Genomic DNA, 19,139 nt, shown 5'->3' with positions numbered 1-19,139 from the left:
GCCGCGCCGCCTGGGCAAGGTAGCGCAGCGCGCGGCCCAGCTGCGCTCGCCCGTCGTCAAGAGGCCCGTCGGCGCGCCCGTCACCCAGCAGGGCTGGCTGCACAAGCAGGGCAGCGAGGGCCTCATGCTGTGGAAGAAGCGCTGGTTCGTGCTCTGCGACTACTGCCTCTTCTACTACAAAGGTGAGCACGAAGCACGAGTCACTACATGGGACTCGAACCGAACGTGTGACCCCACCAATGGATTGCTCTCCGAACGAGGGGTCACACGCTCGGTTCAGGTCCTATTCAGCGACTCTGGAGCTCAAAAAGCGTCTAGAATTTTGGCCGCCTCCGTCGGTCTTCTGGCCCACTGTGCGGCCCGTTTCGAACTTGGCGCGCAGTCGCGTGGATAGGGGTCACCGCCCCCAGCCACCCCTTGCAGCCAACTGTCGGTCAGAAACCGCGGAGGCGGTGCTCTCGGCTCCCTCGCGCCTCTGCGCGGTGTAGTGCGGTGTAGCGGAGCCGACTATCCCAGTTCGGAAGTACTGTAGCCGAATTCGCGCGATCGGTGTGATTTTCTGACCGCCAACCGGAGGCGTCTTCCACGTTGGCCCTACTGGACCACTGGAAGGGCTGGTTACGTCACTGCAGTGCTGCCACTCATGCCTTCGTTTGGCTTCTTGCGAAAGATGAATCGATATTTGAGAGACCCCTGGGGATTCGCGACCCTGTGATAGCCCAGTCGCTCGCAATCATTCACAGCCCAAACGAAAGCCTCTCCAATGTTTCATTGCGATTTCCAAGCTAGTGTTTTCTAGTGCTCAAGTTGGCCAATTTTCAGCCGAAAGCCGACTCTAGCAGAAGACTTTTTGTTGACATTTACATTTTCCCCTTCTGCCGTTTTTCTTTACTTAAACCCGTTTTCAGAATGAAAAGTGCATAGTGGTTTTATAGAATATCTTAGTTTATCGTAGGTTTATGCATTTAACAGCAGAAATGGAGGTTAGCATTGTGAATTTTATTCATGAAATTGATTTTTCCTCCTGTCTTTTCACCCCCCTTGTAAATCCCAGGGGCTTGTGTGTACTATTGTCCTTATGAACACGTTTGGATGAAAAGAAAAAAAAGTCTTGCCATTTGCTTGCTGTGTTCATCAATTTTATTTTATCTTTCATTTTTCAGGACCTGAAGAGGAGAAACTGCTTGGGTCTATTCTGCTGCCCTCCTACACCATCTCGCCCTGCACGCCTCAAGTTGATCGAGTTTACCGAAAGTTCAGCTTCAAGGCAGAGCATGCTAACATGCGCACATATTATTTTGCGGCAGACACCCAAGAAATTATGGTGCAATGGATGCATTGCATGAGTCTCGCTTCAGTCTTGCAGGATCGGCCCACAAGGTGAGTCTGACATTTTAAAAATATTTTATTTTACATGCCTGGTTTGTGAGGGGTTGCCAGGCTTGTAAAACAAATTCTTTTATGCTTTGTTCTCGCTGCTCTCAGAGAGGAAAGTTATCAAATTGACTATGATACTATCCACTGGTATGTACTTCTTGCTTTGCTGCCTGTCATTCATCACCCTCATTCTTGTTCGTTCCATGAGTCATCTTCGGCATTGCTTCGTCCAATTCAAAAAAAGGAGGCCTAATTCAGATTTTCCTTCTTTCAGCTACGAGGAGCCTCGTGTAATAAACCAGCAGCCGATTAGCTCTCAACACAGCCCTGGAGACGAGAGTGATGCTGGCTTTGGCACTTACCGCCCCAGGCTTGCAGTCTCCGGCTCAATGAACGGCTGGCAGAGCCCTCTCCTGCAGCAGCAGCTGCAACAGCAGCAACAGCAGCAGGGATTTGATGATCGTAGCTTCCATCATCACCTCTATGCCAATGCCCCACCAAAGCCTCGCCGCCTTACAAATGAAGACATGGGATCTTCAAGTGATCAGTCCCCCGAGCATCAGCAAGGTGGAGCTGCGCAGCCCCAGCAGCCTCCACGCCTGATGCAGTCCAACTATCAGTTCAACCCCACTGCCATGCCTCAGGTGCAATCCCGCCTTGTGATGTCGCCTGGAAACAATACAGAGCGACGCACTCCTGACACTTACAGCCGACCAGCAGGGTCGGTGCCGACTAGTATTAGCATAAGCAGTAAACTTAAGCCTAGTGATTACGAAGACATTTACAACAGTGAGAGACGACAGTTGGAAGGCCAGACCTGGACCAATAAGTTTGGGAAGCAAGCTTATCTGCAGACATCCGGAAACGGCGCCAAAATTATTACCAAAGGCTATGAAGCAACCTACAATAGCCGTATAGAAAATAAGCCGCAACCACAGCCTCAATCACAGCCACAACCACAACCAGCTAACTCCCTTGGACAATCCCCTCGAAGACAACCACCCAGACCACACAGTGCTGACTTTCTGGAATACGATGCTCGCAGGTAAAAATAGTAAAAGCAAAGTTTAAACAGCGTTTTTTTTTTTTAAAAAGGGGTTTAGGGTAATGACACTTCATTTCTTGTTTCAGGCATGAGGAGGCTCTGGACATCGCTAAAAATGCTGAACCTCAAGTCAGGGGCTCACGTTCTCAATTTAATTTGCAGCCCCCACGCCCCAAGTCAAGTCTTGATATAATGCGAGATCCTGACAATGTGTATTGGTCTGAAGAAGGCTATGCTCAAAAAATGCGCCAGTCTGCATACCTCTTGCAGCAAAATCCCAGTGGAGCATTGCCACAGCCCCAAATTCCAACTAGAAGTAATTTCCCATCCTTCTCTAACATTCTGCAGTCTCAGAGCTCCTCCAGAGTCTCAGAGCTTGGTGCAAATCGAGTCCTATCTCCCTCTGCAGAGCTAATGAGGGTAGGTTTTGCTCAAAGTATTAACTTTTCTTGTTTCTCTGTAAATTTATAAACCCTTTTTTTAGGAGAGTGAAGAGCAACATCTTTTGAACATGCAAAGGAGACAGCAGCAGCTGCTTGAGGAACAGAAAATACTTCAGCAACAACTGGATTACCAGAAACAGCAGAGCCATCAAGAACAGATGCAACGACAACAGATTGAAGAGGAAGAGGAACGGCAGCTGCTGTCGTATTATTCTGAAATGCAGTCACCTATGTCGCAACAGCCTTTCATGCGGTCTGCAAGTGCTCGGTTGCCCCGCCACAAATACGACCCAGAACGTGATGAGGAAGAGGAGGGCTTCAAGCCCAGACGGAACAGTGGCAGTGGCAGCGGCCTGTACACCAATAGGAGATCAGGCGCAGATTATGGCAGCCAGAAGTTCCAACAGGTTTGTTTTTCATACCTAACGTTGTATGAATAAATTTTATTTGCCATATGGGTTCGCATTGTCTGTGTTGTAAGGGTGATCAGAGTGTGAGTTGCAAATTTTTATTTGTTGACAGTACACTGCTTTAAGCACCACACCAGACATATCAACACCCTCCTCCCTAGAGGCAACCACTCCAGTTCGTAATCTCTGGTTTATCCTCTAGAGGAAATGAACTAACTTATCATTTTTCATGGCCATTTTTACAGCAATTTTCTAAATATATTTTTTGTAATGTTTGTAGCGTGAAGAATCCATGAAACGCCTATTGGAATGGAAGCAGAGAATGTTACAATCTCCTTTGGCAAGGAAACCCTCTGGCTCTGCAACGAGAGGTGTTAACTCTGCTCAAAACCAGCTGTCAAATTATTACAAACAGCAAGCTCTGCGAGAGTTGGCTGATCAGGAACGAAGGGCACAGGGACTTTCAAGGCATCTTAGTCAAGAGGCAATTATGGAGAGTCATCTCATGAGGTTTGCTTTGTTTCAGAAATTCAAGAAATTTTTTAAAAATAATTTTAGAAAGAGTGAACATGTTTATGATTGTTTTGTTTTGTATTTCAGTAATCCAAAATTGATGGATATGCAAGACTTAGTTGATGATCAAGCAGGTTCGGTGCCATGGGGTGCAGAAATGCTTGATTCTCAGCAAGCTGCAGATTTCCTTGCATTAAAAAGCCAGGAAGATTTAGGAAAAGTGTCCAGAAGCAGAAGCCAAGAAGGGCGCAGATCTTCAGCATCTAACAGATACACAAGCTACTCTTCTGATGAGGACAGTAAGTGACTTCTAAAAAACTTTGCAATATGAAAGGATTCTTAAAAAAATGAAGGAAATACTCCCATGGAGGCTCTGAAATTTTATGGCCTATAACAAATTTATTATGAGCTTGGTGGCCGGTAGAAATTTTAATTCAATTTAATTTGTTTGTGGTGGATGGTATGTACGTAGTTTAACAATTGCTACAAACTGACGAAATTTGTGTATCTTAAATCATGGTGATGGGGTGTGTTTTTTTGTTGTTTATTTTCTTCCCTTTGTTTTTTGTTTTGCATGTAGTGCTTTGAGTTTGTTATATGAGTCCCCCAAGAGCTCCAGCTCACCCTCCCTGCATGTGGCAAAGCCAAAGGGAACATTTAGAAATTGTCAGGTACTGTTTTTAATTGTGGCGTGTAGGACAGCAGATCTGTTGAAGTGTCATTGAGGCATTTTATATCTTGGTTTATCCTGTCTTTCCATTTTGTCACTAACTGTATTGTAGTGCATGACAACTTACTCTAATGTGTTGTATGATGGTTCAAGGTGTCAAACTCATTTTGTCAGCTAAGGTATGCCTGTACTGATGACTGTGCTTTTTGCTACAATGTGAATGATGTTCATTGCTGGGAGTTCTTGTTACTTATTGACAAAAAAATTGTTTCAATGCTAGGAATTTAATTTGGAAAGCGAAGTTTAAGTATCCAAAATTGTAGTGTGAAAGATTATTCATGAACCGTGCCCTCTACAATTCATGCTCCACCCATGAGCCATAGGAAAAGGAACCTTTCTTAACTCTTATTATTTTTGTATTTTTGGGCTGGTGCTCATTGGTGATAGTTCGGTGTATTTGTATTTTTCTGTTGTAACTGACTGGGAAATTTTCAACTACAAAAAATTAAGATTGTTTGAATTGCCTCTGAACATGCTTTATTTCTGAATGTTATGGTTAATACCTTGTTTCTTGCTTTGGCATTGAAAGGAAAGCATAACAAATAATATTCAGGTGTTCTGTTTATGTGTTTTAAAATAACTGTTTTGAGCATTGTAAGCATGAATGAATTTAACATTTGAAGGTTGATGATTTATGGGTGCCCTCTTCATGTTTTATCTGGTGTGCTATGAAGTCATCTTTGTCTTTGTCCTTCTCAGTTTCCTTTGCCTGCTTAGGTCTATATCATAATTTTTTTTCAAAAAGAAAATTTATTCATAAAATTTACATTACAAAATTTTGAAACTAAGGCTTAACACTCCATTCATATTTTATTTTAAGTATATTTGCATTTTGCACAAAGGCTGATCATGATGATTATTGTATTTCTTGGTTGTTCACAATCCATTTCCTTGTCTTTGTCGCTTGTAGTTGGAGACACGCGTGAGCCCAGAAAAAGGTCCAGACGTCCATCTCAATCCAGTAGATCCCATCGCAACAGTTCTGAAGAAAAAAGTAGTCGCAAAGCAGTGTCATTTGAAGCTCAATCACCGCAAGAAGAAAAAAATGCCAGTTTCCAGGGTGTGTCTAGTCAGCCAAATAACTTGGTTGTTGCCAGAGATATCGCTCAAAGGGGAATGGAATGGAACAGGATGACGGAACGTCACACCTTGTCAGAAACATCCAGGAGTAATGACAGTTACCGAGGTCTCTATGAGGACCGCTATTTCTCTGGCAAGTGCTCGGACAGTGGTTACGATACTTTGCAGAATGGTGCTGCTCTAAACACTAGCAATGACAGCCCAAACAAATCTCCTCTGAAATTTAGGCCACATGGGTTTGACTCACAGAGTGGGCAAGGAGAGTCATCCAGAGCAGAAACAAAACTGGATGAGACAGCAGTTGTGAAAGAGTTTTCCTTCCAGTATGTGAAAAATAGAGGACAAAACAACTGCAACCTGCTTGAAGGCACCAAATCTCTCTCTAGAAATGTTGTTTCAAACCGCAAGAAACTGTTTGAAGACCAGGCAGGCAACAGTGCGGGCTCTCAAGGCTCCTTAGAATATTTAAACGAAATCCCAGAGCACCAAATTCGCTCCAGGTCCATCCTGAAGAACTTCGTCTTCGGCGACGATTCCGCCAAGGAAGTGCCCGTGGAGGAGCCCAAGTACCCCAAGTCCGTGAAGGACCTCCTGGCGGACTTCGAGAGGAAGTCGAAGCTGGCCAAGGAGAAGGCCGCGGAGCTGGAGCGCAAGTCCGAGGAGGACAGCAGGCGTCACGTGTTCAGCGACACGGAGACCCTCATGTACGACACGTCCAGCGACCCCGAGATCCTCGACGAGCCCTTCGACAAGAACCGGCAGTACCGCGGCAACAGCCTGTGGCAGCCCAACAAGTACCCCAGCAAGTACCCCCAGGACGAGGACGAGGACGGCGAGGTGGCCGCGGCGCTGGGCAAGCGCGACCGCGAGCAGTTCGTGAGCGCGTGCCGCGACCTGGGCAAGAAGAAGGTGGACTTCGGCGGCTCCAAGTCGTCGGCGGCGCCCTCCGCGTCCGAGAGCGGCACGCCGCCGCCACCGTCCCGCCAGTCGGACAAGTACGGCGGCGCCAAGACGCCCGACATGGCCGCCATGCTGGGCGACAACGACAACGCCGGCAACGCCAAGAACGACGAGACCGTCATGGAGGAGCACTACCTGCCCATGACGCCGTCCAAGAAGATGATGTCCGACACGCTCTTCAGCCACTCGTCCATGTCCACGTCCATGTTCGAGGTGGAGGAGAGCTCGTACGTGGAGATGACGACGGGCGGCTTGTCGCGCTCGCTGCTCGCGCCCGACTCCATCATCAACTCCAGGGCCCTGGCCATCGCCAACGTGCTGGGCGACGACCTGGGCGGCGCGACGCAGTCCCACTACGAGCTCATGTACCGCGCGGGCTCGGCGCACGAGCCTCTCTACATGGAGGTGAGCTCGCAGTCCGAGCACTCCAAGCAGGACGAGGCAGAGACGTCGACGCCCACCCCGGCGCCGCCCGCCACGCCCGTGCACGCCCGCCAGTTCAGCAACTGCTCCACCTCGGCCACGGACGACCTCCACTCGACGCACGTCGCCGACGACAACGTCTCGGACCACATCCCGCCCACGCCGCCGCGCCTCAGCCTGCCCGACATCCTCAACTCGTCCAACTCGTCGTTCCAGCAGAAGACGTCGCTCAAGTCGGAGAGCTCGGACGCCGACGACGAGGCGAGCAAGGACCTGGACTCGCTGGACACGCCGCGGCACCCGCGCTTCAGCCTGTCGGACACGTTCCGGCCCGCGTCGTACTACCTAGGCGTCTCGGCGGGCGTGGGCGCGGCGGACCGCGGCCACGGCGCCTTCCTCAACCACACCGACGCCGCCAACGACCACCAGGACTCCTCGGACAGCGAGCTCGTGTCGCCGCCGCCCATCCCGACCAGCCCGCCGCCCCTCGGCGACCTGGACACGTCGCTGGACACGTCCCTGGACCTGCACGACTCCTCGCTGGACGTGGGCGTGCCGGGCGGCGTGCCGGGCGGTCCTGGCGCCAAGCCCCGCCTCTCGCCCATTCACTCCAAGTCCAACAGCATCGCCAGCCAGAAGGACCTGCTCGTCAACGGGGACCTGCCCTCGCCGGCCTGGAACCACCCCGGCCGCGGCGGCTCGTTCTCCGACAGTGGCGCGGTGCTGCGGTCGCCGAGCCAGTCCTCGCGCTGCACGAGCGTCGACGACGCGCTCAGCGAGGCGCTCAACGAGGCCATGCACGCCGCCAACCTGGACCCCGCGGGCAGCCTGCGCAAGCGGCGGCCCGGGCCCGTGTCCGTGTCGGAGGACCTGCTGGACCGCTTCGACGACCCCGCCTACATCTCCAAGGCCATGCCCGCGGCGCAGCGCACGTCCCTGGACTCCATCGGCCGCCGCAGCGGCGTGGCGCTGGACTTCGGTGCGGAGGACGTGGACCTCGACAAGTACCTGGGCAACCTGCAGGGCCGCGAGTCGTCGTACGGCAGCCGTGGCGGCGGCCAGGCCGGCCAGGCGCAGGAGGAGGAGCTGTTGTACGAGAACCTGCTGCCGCCGCCGCCCCCGGAGATGCTGCAGCCCAAGCCTCCGCCCCCCGAGAGACCCGAGAGCGGCACGGTGCAGGCGTCGCCGCAGACCTCCCCCGCCAAGACCGCGGGGCCTCAGGAAGCGCCGCAGTCCGCGCCACAGCAGGGCCAGGACGGCGTCAACGCCCTGCAGGGCCAGCAGTGCGACCAGGCGGGCGCGCCGTACTACTACTCCGACCTGCTTCGCGGCAACCTGGAGGACGCGGAGACCGCCAACGCCGTGAGGGCGGCGGCCGCCGCGGCCGCGGAACGCGAGCGCAGCCTGGCCGCCGCCCGGACGCAGAACTCGGGCCGGTCGCGGCTGCAGCCGCTCAACAACCAGCGCAGCAACAACCAGCCGCGCGCCGCGTGGGGCGACCGCGCCGAGCAGCAGCGGCCGCAGCTCCCCGACGTGAAGCGCAACGACGTGGGCCGCAAGGTGAACCCCATCCCCAACCGCGCGCACGCCGCCACCCTGGGCTCCATGGCCGCCATGGCCGCGCCCGACCGGGACCGCCTCGCCGAGGACGTGCGCTCCACGTCGGAGACCTTCCTCGGCGCCGAGAAGTGCGGGCGCGTGGACCAGCGCAACCTCTACGAGGCGGACACACTGCAGCGCTCGGCGCGCTTGCGGCACCGCGGGGCCCAGGCCCAGAACCAGGGCCACGCCGTGCAGGCGCGCTCGCACACGCCGGACTTCCTGGAGCACAACCTGTACCCCAACGGGCTGAGGGACAAGCGGCGACGCAGCCGCTCCGTCGAGGGGCTGCTGGACGAGCCGGGGCTGTCCCCTCCGCCGCCACCGCCGCAGCAGCAGCGCCAGCAGCAACAACAGCAACTGCTGCAGCTGCAACAGCAGCAACGCCAGCAGCAGCAACGCCAACAGCAGCAGCAACAAGAACAGCAGCAGAGCCAGGCGGGCGGGGAGGGCGGCGACATGTGGGAGGAGGACGCGCTGTGGCGGGAGAGCCTGCGGCGCGTCAGCCTGCGGCACACGCGCTCGCTGGACAACCTGGACGACAACGCGTCCGCGTCCACGACGCCCAGCAGTCCCGCGCCAACGTCCCCCGCCGCCAGGGGGCCCACCTCGCCGGGCCACGCCGTCCACGCCGTCCACGCCGTCACCATGAGGGCGAACCGCGGCGCCAACGCCTACAGCAGCGCCAGCGCGCGGCGGCGCAGCGAGCCCCCGCGGGAACTGCAGGCGCCGCACGCCAAGGCCTACAAGGACTACGAGGACTACAGGGAGACGCGGCCCGCGCCGCCGGACGACCGCGACGACGGCATCCACTACGAGCGCCTGTCCAGGTTCACGTCGGAGAGTCTGGAGCGCAACCGCCGCGGCCAGACCTACCTGGACGCCTACGTCTGGGACGAGGACAGGGAGACCTTCCGGCAGCCGCAGCAGCAGCACGCCGCGAGCAACAACAACAACAACGCCAGCAGCAACAACGACACCAAGTCTTTTTTAGAGGTTGGCCCGCCTCCGTCCACCCAGGTCGGTGGGGGGGCGGGGTCACAGGCTCAGGGGGTGCAGGGGCAGGGCCGGCAGGGGTCGGAGCGGCCGCGACCTCGACTGCAGCACCTCAACAGCACTCCGCCAGCGGGTACGTTGCCAGCCCGGCCAAACGCCGGCTAGTCATGTCCAGTCAGTGAGGGAAAGAAAAAGAAAGAGGGGGCTGCTGTATCTGTCCAGTGTCTGTATCTGTCCTGGGAAAGCACTACGCCATGCCTGTGTACCAGAGAAAATTTTGGGAAGACAGTGGTGTCAAACTGTTATTTGTTGTAAAAAGAATGTGAAATTTATTAGGTTTTCCGTTTCATATATGTGCTTCTTTTATTTACTTTTTGGCTTTTTTGATGACTTTTATTTTTTTTGTTATTTGTGCACAGTAGCTTGTGAATGCTTACCCATGAGGCAGACCATAAGATGGCAATATACCCGTCCTCTGTTTCTCTCCAAAGTATCCATCTGTTTTAAATTTTAAGTTCTACCATGAGTATTGTTTCGAGGTGATGGTACCACAGCACTATTGACATTTTGTAATTACACTAAATGCACTTTTTGAAGCACTGTACATGTTTGGTACAAATCTCAAAGCACAGCTTTGCCGCTTTGTTTTTGCATTTGTGTGTGGACTTCCCCCCTCCCAAGTGATGAGATACTTTTGAGATAATCAAGGGCATTATAACGATGCAATGATCTAAGATACATCAAATTATTTAAAAATTTGACTTTTAAAAAATGGAAAAGTTTTTGATGAAAATAATTCAAGAGTTTTTTTGGGAAAATGTGAGAAAAATGTTAGTACTCGCCACCAAACTCATTGAGAGAGTACGTTTCCGAGAGCCGTAGTGGCGTGGACGCGATCGCGGATACGGCATCGCCTCGTCGACCTTGTCTTTGTGTCGGTCCGGCGGTCCGACCGACAGCTGACACCCACGCCGCGCCCTGCCGCACCCATCCGAGCGCAGTGTGATGACGGTTCGTGTTTCCTGTCCCGTAGTGTCCCTCTCCCTGTCCGGAGCCGGGTCCATGTCGGCGCGGGACTTTGCCCAGGGCCTAGTGCCGACGGGGCTGGTGCCGACGGGGCCGGGGCTGGGGCTCAGCCAGTCCCTGGCTATGGACAGGTCAATGGACGGCCACGGAGCGGCGGACCCGGGCAGGGACGCCTCTATGGCCCTCTCGTCCTTGTCCGCGAGAATCAGTTCACTGGACAGAGGTATGACAACGCTTTATTTTTTTACCAAGCAAATCTAGACAAACAATTTTTAAAAAAAATTATTGCCCTCTCAATTTTTAGTTTTTAATTTTAAAAAATTTGATCGTTGTTTTCCAGAAATCACAGCACTCAGCCGAAGTCAAACAATGGAACTTTCAACTCCAGAGAGTCTGGCAAGTCCCGACAGCTCAACGAGCCCACCAAGCCCTGGGGACTTCCTTGAGCTGATTCGACCGAGGACCTGGGAGAGTCTCGAGGTGCAGGAAGCTCGGGCCAAGGAGGCATTGGAATTCCGTGAGGCCTACCAGGCCCACAAGGTGAGCAAGGTCAGCAAAACTTTGTCGTTGTTTTAATTGTTGTAGTCATTGTATCGTACAATTTTTTTAGCTTTCATTTTATATAATTTTTTTGTTAAGTGTGTTATTGTAGTTTGTTTTGTTTCTTAATATAATTTCATAAGATCTTTTTTCTTACTGTAAAAGATCATAATTTACAAATTACATGAGCTTTCACACTTAGTTGTGTTGAGCATGCTTTCTTTCACTAGCAGCATCGCTTGTAAAGCTTGAGGCTCATGTACAGAGTATTGTCCAGGTGTCTGCTGGAGAATTGCTTGGCCGAACCCACGAAGAACTGGTACTGCTGCTCATTCAGTTGCGCAGAGCTAGTGCAGCTGTATGCAAAGCTATGGAATCTTGCCACATGGAAATAGAAACCCAGGTCTGCCTCCATAATAAAATATCACTAACAAAAAAACAAAAAAAAAACCTTAACTAACAATTTGGGTGGTGGTCTGGTGTTTGTGTGAGTGTGTGTAAACTGTGAGAACCATTCAGTTCTTTTAGATAAATTTAGATAGATCTACAATATGCCTCAGCTCCCTGCATGTGGTACAAGCCGCAATTGCGACCTCTTTCAATTTCATTAATTTCTGATGATTTATTTCAGTTGTAAAAAAATTTACCTCACTCTACCATTTCTTAATTTTTCTATTTCTTCCAGGCCCGCTTGGCTGAGCTGGACACACCGAAACAAATGGAACATTTACAGAGGCTTGATGATCTCAAGAAGCAATTAATTGAATTGGAGAAACAGCACGAAAAGGGCAAGCCTCTTGTAAATTTGGTGGACAACATGGTGAAGTTGGGTTCTCTGTACCGCAATGGCACCCCTACCTCTGGTGTACTTGGCTCGTCCAGTATGCACTCCCTGAGTGGTATTCCATCTCGTGAAAGGCTAGAATTTAATTACAAAGTTCAGGAGCAGAGACTTCTGGCTGAGGAGCGACGAGACTGGGATCGCCTTAGTCCAGACTATGGACAATTACAGGTACATATTGATTTTTAAAATTCATTTACATTGGCATAGAGTTTTGTCTGAGAATTTTTTTACATTATTTGCTGGTTTTCTTGTCAGGCTAAAGTCCAGCAATTGTATCGTCTTGATCAAGAGATGCAAGAGGAGTCTCATACACTGCAAACATTGCAAATTGATAAGGTACCTAATCCAATCAATCAACAGTTGAAATGTCAAATAAATCTTCCACACTTCCTCTATTGTTATCAAACTAAATTTTTGTGCCTCTTACTTTTAGGAACTCGTTGAACGTGCCTTATCTGGAGTGCGTCTGAAACTTGCCACATCTCAAATTCCACCAAGCCTTAGGGACACTTATCGCAAACAACAAAGACTCTTGGAACGTGAACTGAGCCGAGTCCGCCTACTCCTGGCCCACAACTCCAAAGTAGGTTTTTTCCCCTTATTACATTACTCTTTATTATTTACTCTCAAGGATTTAATGTGGTAAATTTTTGTGATTACTTTGACTTGAAGTATGTTTGTTTGAATCTCTATTTTGCTTTTCAGAAATTGGAAGAAACAGTTGCAGAAAATGCTCGCCTTGAACAGGAACTTGTAATTGTCCGTCAGAAGCTTCAGACCTCTCGGCACGATTCTTTCTCATCCCCTCCTCTTGGGATGTTAGATGCTGATTATCCCTTTACACCTGAAGAACCAACTAATCCTACTGCTCAACTGGAGGCTGAGCTGAAGCGAGTACAACTAATTATGGGTGACCTACATCGACAGCGACAAGAAATCAGTGTTGCTGTTAAACAACTGACAGACAAATCAGACCCTGTTCGTCCAGGGCCGACAGGTGTTGCAGGTGTGTTTTTCAATTTATATTTCTTTACATCTTACTTTATTAGGATTTTTGTTCAATGTGCTGCTTAAATGCAGGTGCAGGACCAATCCCAGGAAAGAAGAAACAACAGAGCTCCTGGGTGGAAACGGACTTGGACTCTTTAGTATCACGTGACACAGGGGCAGGATCTCAGCCAACGAGCCCTGTCTCAACAGCTGCCAGCACACCATCGACATCTAGTACTATACCATTGTATGTCAATACTGGAAATGACAAACCTCAAGGTTAGTATAAAGAAGTTTACTCATGGCAAATGAAGAAGACTTATCTTGTCTATGTTGCCCCCACGTTGTTGACACTGACCCACTCTCTTATCTTTTCCTATGTTCAATTTGTGATTACAGCTGACGGAAGCGGCTCCGGAGAAGAAACTCCCACACTTCTCACCTCAAGTGAACCTGGAGCAACTAGTCTCAGTCAAATTGAACTCAGTGAAGCAGATGATCGTATGAAAAGATACTATGGTATGTTTTGTTTTTCAATAATGTTTGTTTCTGGAGGTTTTATTAATTTATTTATTTTTTGTACAAACTTGAACTTGTCCTTTATCTCACTAGGAATCATACCAAAAGAAAAGCAACAGGAGTTCAAGACAGTGCGAATCGTGAAACGTGAATCAGAGCGTCGACAGAGAGACCGAGATCGCAGTGGCAACATAGGCATACCTGTCTTTGGCTCAACGGGGAAACGAGTGGCCCTCATTGAAGACCAGGGTGAAAACAGTGTGACCATTTTAGATGTAAGTAATGTCACAAACAAACAATATTTTACTCTTGCAGACTTTTCTGTCCATCTTTTTGCACTGCTTCATTTAAATTTTTCATATTTTCTTGATTGCTCAGCGGTCACAGCAACTGGGCCTGGGTCAATTGCTGGAGGGTGAGGAGGCAACCCCCACGTCCACCGCCACCGCACTCCCCGCAAGCCACTCTGCCTTCTCTTCTGGCATGGCAAGCAACCTGACGGGCAGCACTGCCTCTGCGTCTGCCTCCTTTGGCAGCAGCGAATCCCCTGCACTCACGACGTCTGCAGCAATGTCTTCTTCCTTGACTGGCACCAGCACCACCACTGCAACCAACAGTTGGGCTCAGGAAAGTACCAGTAGCCAAGCACTTGATGAAGCCATGGCCCAACTGGATGACGAGCTGGAGATGACTGAGGAGGCAGTCTTCCAGCGGTCATTGTCACTTCCCCGAGGCTTTGGTAAAACGAATGCTCAAGGCATAGAAGTAGAAGCTTCTCCCAGTATTGACAAGTACAACTTACGCACGAAAAAACCAATGGTTGCATCTGCTCCTGGAAGTGAGAGCAATTTATCGATGGCTGGCATGCGTCGTCAAAGAGTTCGTGTGAGTATTATAACAACTTCCATGGTGCGCACACCGTAATAGCTATGCTTTCATTTCATTTTCCTTGACCTCTTCTGTCCTCACTTAACTTTTACTTTAACTTTTATGCAGTTTGACACTCATTCGGGAAGTGGAAGTGAAAGTAACACAAGTAGTCCGAGTGGTTCCCGACCACTTTCCGCAAGGGAACAGCTATTTGGAAGTTCAGCAGAACACTTGGCTACGGGCTACTCTATGTTGGGCTTGGCTTCAAGGGAAACTTCTCCACAGCTCAGTCCTGTCTTTGCCAACCATGCGGTGAGTGACTCAACCTGACACTGCTCTGACCAAACGCTTCCTTAATTACAATTTATTGCAGCTTCAGAAAAGTTCCAAAGATACAAAACACACCCACAAAGACTATTCTTTGGCTCACGGCTCACTGCACTCAATCTTAGGTTTCTTTCACCAACACCAACTCAATACACACATAGTTTTGTAATATTCATAGAGAAAGCAAAATATTTTCACATGATAGTATGGACACATGAATTCAAAAAGTCTCCCAAGTTTTCTTTGTGAGTCTCTTTTGGAATTTTGTAGAGGATTAGAATTAAAAGAAACTGTACCAATGCAACTTCCTCCATTATATTTCCAGCATGTAGCCAAATTAAGTAGAGCTTTAGACTAGTTAACTGGTCACACAGTTGATAGCCCAGCATAGATTCGCAAATTCAGTTTTGACAAATTGTGAGGATTTGTTTGTTCTTTTTTCTTAAATACTTCTTGGATGTAGCTGTTCAAGATGTGGAAGGTGAGTTTTTAAGCCACCCATCTTTGACTTTTGGAGTCAATGATCCTCTTTATTCAATTCAATTTTAACTTGTCTAATAAATCTTTGCACCATGTACTACTTGTTGTTAGGATGTAGTCAGATTCGGTTAACCCTAGAGCCACTGTTTCAGGTAGATTACTATGAGTAGATATTTCCGTGTGTTGCTTATCTGGCAGGGCCCAAAGCCATTGCAATTCCTATTTGAATGTTGCTACATTATCTAGCACGGACCCAACATTGGGGCTCATCACATTTGTCTCTTTTCTTCTTCTGCTCATGATCTTAGCTTTGCTGCTGTATGTTGTAAGAAAGAAAACTTTACGCTCAAACCATTTTCATCTAACTTAATCTTTATTTAATTTTAGTAAATCACGTTGTATTTCTGCACTGATAGGTAACCAGAAACACATGCTAATCTACAGAGCTATGCTTTATCATCTTAATCCTCCTAAATATGTGTCTTAGATTATTTAATATTTTTGTGGGTTTAGAAACACAACATAACACTTGATAAGAATTGTTTGATTAATTCTGATTTCATGGGTGCTGTAGGCGTACCAAAGCGAGGCTGCTCGCCAGATCGTGATGGAAATGAACGCCTCCAGTCCCTCTGTCTTGCCCACACAGAAAGTGGCGCAGCAGAAGCAGCAGCGACAACTACAGCAACAGAGACTCCAGGACAAGCAGCAGAATGTGCAGCGGCGCCTTGTGCCTCGTGAAAAGAGACGTCATCACACTGTGTCCGGACGCCCCCTTTCTGAAGTATCCAGCTCACCTCTTCCTGTGCTGGTATGTTGTTTCCTGTCTTTTCCTCTTATTCATTTGTTTGTTTGTGTGAAAGGGGGGGGGGGGCACCTGGAAGGGGCAAGGAGGGAGTCTCCAAACCACGCACCCATGCTAATTGGTCTAGTCCTTGATGACTCTTGTCAGTGTGTTTTGCTTTTGCTGTGGTTTCACTCTCACTCATGGCTCAGCGTCTGACTCTTTCTTCTCTTGCTGCAGGGCACTCGTTCGAGGGATGACCTAGACATGGAAAGAGCCCTCCGCACCAGGCACAATGCTGCCCCAGACGTAGTTCGCTCCACTCTTTCCCGAAGGGCACCAAAGTTTGATGCAGACACTATTGACTCCATCCTTGGCACGCCAGGAAAGATTCACATTCCAGAACGCTATGTGCCAGAGAATGAACCAGCTTTGAGTCAGGAGGAAAGATTACAACGATTACGCAAAGCTGATGCTATCCGCAAGATGTTATCTGAAACTCGCTCAAGCACAACACTACCCAGTACATCAGGTAGGCAGACTTAGTCAAAACACTGTGTGAATATCAAATCATTTTTATGTTTCTGGTGTAACGTGAAATATTTGTTGTTCAGGTGAAGAAGAACCACCTACTTCAACTCTTAAAAAGAAAGCGGAGGAAGAGAAAAAGCAGCATGAGCATTTGCTGCAGCTGAATCAAATTCTCGCTAAACAAGTTATGGAGAAGAGCAAGCTTGTGGCAGGTACGGTATTTTCTCTGTTATCTTGATCTGTGGTTGCATGTAAGATCCTTTTTCCTCGTATCTCTTTTCATGTCATTCTTCTATGTTACGTCATTACGTATTATATAGAAATTCTAGTGGACAGATAATGAGGATTAGCTTCAATTAGATTTCCAGGACTTAAAAACATTTATTTACCTACATGTGGGGCCCTAATAAATACTGGTAGTTCCCTTTTGTGATGCTTTTGTAGAGTTCAATCAGCCTTTTGACATTATTTAATGACTCAATTCTGGGCAAGTCTTGTAGGCAGTGAATGTCCTTTTTTTTGTGTTCCATTCATGTTCTCAGGTGCTTGTGTTTGTTTTAGAACCGTATGTGGTTGTTTCAGAATTTGCTCTTGTGTTAATTTTATGTTTTGTACTGGAACATGGCACAGAGAGGGAATTTCCAGTTGATTGTTGCCTAAAGTTGCTTATGACACTAACTATGTCCTCACATCTAAACAACTTACCCATGTTTTCTCGATTCTTTCACTCTAACATTCCATCCTTCTTATGCCTCATAGTGCTTACGTTCAGTTGACTTCAGAATTCTTATAATATCTCTGGAGGTGTTTGCATTAAGTAAATACAGGAAGTTTGATAAATTCTGTTTCTGGTTTGAAAGTTAATTGTTTTGTAGGATTTCATTATTTACTCTTATAATTTTCAATATTGCATGTTTAAGGTTGCCTTTTCTTTTCAAATAATTGATCACTTTGTATTGTTGTTTGATAATGCAGACAGTAGTAGTTTCTCTGCGTGCAGCCCAGCATGTCCTATGTTTCGTCTCTTTTGTGTTGTATGCTGTAGTCCCGCTTCATGTGCTTGTTTAGGTTCGCATCCTTCGAGTCAAGACTGCATGTAGCTGTACCCATGTGTTCTGCCAAGTTCGCAGCTGCGTCAAGGTTAGTTACCTGTTTTATGTTTTATTGTCCTCCTAGTTGTATTCTTCCTTTTGAATGAGAAGAGGAGAGAGATTTTTCTTTGTTACTTCTGCAGCCAGCTGCAACTTTGTCTCATTGGCTGTAGTTGTTGACATGCTCACTCCAGGATCTATTACAGTATTTTTAACGAATGTGCTTCCTATTTTTCAGAGAAAGCTCTATCACAGCGCTCGACCGAAGATGAAGATGAAAAGAGTACGAGTGATGATGAGTCTCCTGAACATCCCCTGCCATTATATCAGCAGCGTGAAAATTATTATACGTAATCGCGGCCATTCTCTCAAGTCTGCTAGATTGTAAGCGTAACAGTATCCTAAATGAATATGATGTATATAAGACATTGACGTTGTCAATTACACTATTGATTAGCTATGAATACTGATAGTGATAAGTCATGCTCATAAAATTAAAACCACTGTTAAATCACCCTACCTTTAAATGAGACCTGTAATAATAGAGATTAGTTTCTTGTACAAAATCTGCACAAGACAAACATATATGTCAATTTGAAATATACTCATTGCTTGTAGTTAATGTGACTATCTATGTCAATTTAAAATGATGTATTTATTGGTCAATTGTCGTCAATTCAATCTGAACAAATAGCAATTCTATGTGCATATCATTGGCAACTGTAGAGTAGAAATTAATTGTATACTACATGTTTTATATTTATTAGTCATTTTTATTATTATTTATGAACATTGACAAATTATTCAAATTTGGCTTGTAAGCCATTATTGAAGGACATTTTTTGCCATGTTGGTAGACAAGAAGACAGCGGTATCATCAATCAGTTAAGTTTAGTGACCCCAAAGTGGAAGCTGACATTGTTTTACTGTTAATGTTGTAATTGATGATGTTGCTGTCTGCTGGCTTCTGCTTACTTGGAGTGAAATAAATTGTCACTCTGTGCAGACTGACATGGAAGGTTCTTTGAATTTCACTGAAAAATATCTTGTTATGTGAAAGTGCCCTTTAAAAGGTCAGTTTTGTCTAAACACATGTATATAGGAAAAATATTATTTGAATGTTACTGCCCTGTTATATGTTTCTTGTTATCCACAAGTACCTGTATAAGTTTTTCTGTGGCAGTTCCAATTTTATCTCATTAATGTTATCATGGTAACAAGAGTATTTGCTGACCTTTCAGTTGTTTTGTCCATGAATCTTTTGTTGGCTTTATGCACAAATGTACTGAGAAGTGTGAAGCAGAGTCTTCTATCTTGTCAACTCATGATTTTCAGTACTATTTGATCTTTTTATAGTTTCTCTAGTTTGCATGATTTTGTTCAAATGTTGTATTTTTATACTTGTAAAAGACATTTCATTGATTTATAATTTAGTCTTTGTTCCATGTGAGATATCATAGAAGAACTGAATAAAAATAGTTATTACACGTACATGAATTATTTTTGTGTGGTCTTTTTACTTCCTATCCATTTCTTCTAAGACGATGGGAGGGAATGTGGG

The 19,139-nt window shown here is 47.7% G+C and overlaps 1 protein-coding gene across 1 annotated transcript; it reads left to right on the top strand.

The window, feature by feature from the left end:
* Positions 1-37: 37 nt before the first annotated feature.
* LOC117647375 lies at positions 38-19,075 on the top strand. Its single transcript, XM_034389098.1, has 27 exons — positions 38-182; positions 1,164-1,380; positions 1,486-1,524; positions 1,652-2,422; positions 2,509-2,842; positions 2,907-3,272; positions 3,388-3,450; positions 3,556-3,785; positions 3,876-4,087; positions 5,429-8,343; positions 9,289-9,709; positions 10,610-10,825; positions 10,943-11,151; positions 11,420-11,545; positions 11,828-12,154; positions 12,242-12,322; positions 12,420-12,569; positions 12,692-12,992; positions 13,067-13,255; positions 13,376-13,495; positions 13,589-13,770; positions 13,874-14,380; positions 14,492-14,677; positions 15,747-15,983; positions 16,197-16,488; positions 16,571-16,699; positions 17,817-19,075. The coding sequence occupies exons 1-27, from the start codon at positions 125-127 to the stop codon at positions 17,930-17,932; spliced, it is 8,994 nt and encodes a 2,997-aa protein (XP_034244989.1). The 5' UTR covers positions 38-124; the 3' UTR covers positions 17,933-19,075.
* Positions 19,076-19,139: the final 64 nt, after the last annotated feature.

This window comes from Thrips palmi, unplaced genomic scaffold, assembly GCF_012932325.1.
Source record: "Thrips palmi isolate BJ-2018 unplaced genomic scaffold, TpBJ-2018v1 HiC_scaffold_2, whole genome shotgun sequence".
NCBI lineage: Eukaryota > Metazoa > Arthropoda > Insecta > Thysanoptera > Thripidae > Thrips > Thrips palmi.
This window is presented reverse-complemented; position numbering and strand designations above follow the sequence as displayed.

What these genes read in the sequence shown, in the direction of transcription:
- LOC117647375 (XM_034389098.1), top strand. Translation starts at nt 125, where the DNA reads ATGCTGTGGAAGAAGCGCTGGTTCGTGCTCTGCGACTACTGCCTCTTC. An exon ending in TGGAAATGACAAACCTCAAG is followed by an intron (nt 13,256 to 13,375) that starts GTTAGTATAAAG and finishes TTGTGATTACAG; the next exon opens with CTGACGGAAGCGGCTCCGGA. An exon ending in GAAGAGCAAGCTTGTGGCAG is followed by an intron (nt 16,700 to 17,816) that starts GTACGGTATTTT and finishes CCTATTTTTCAG; the next exon opens with AGAAAGCTCTATCACAGCGC.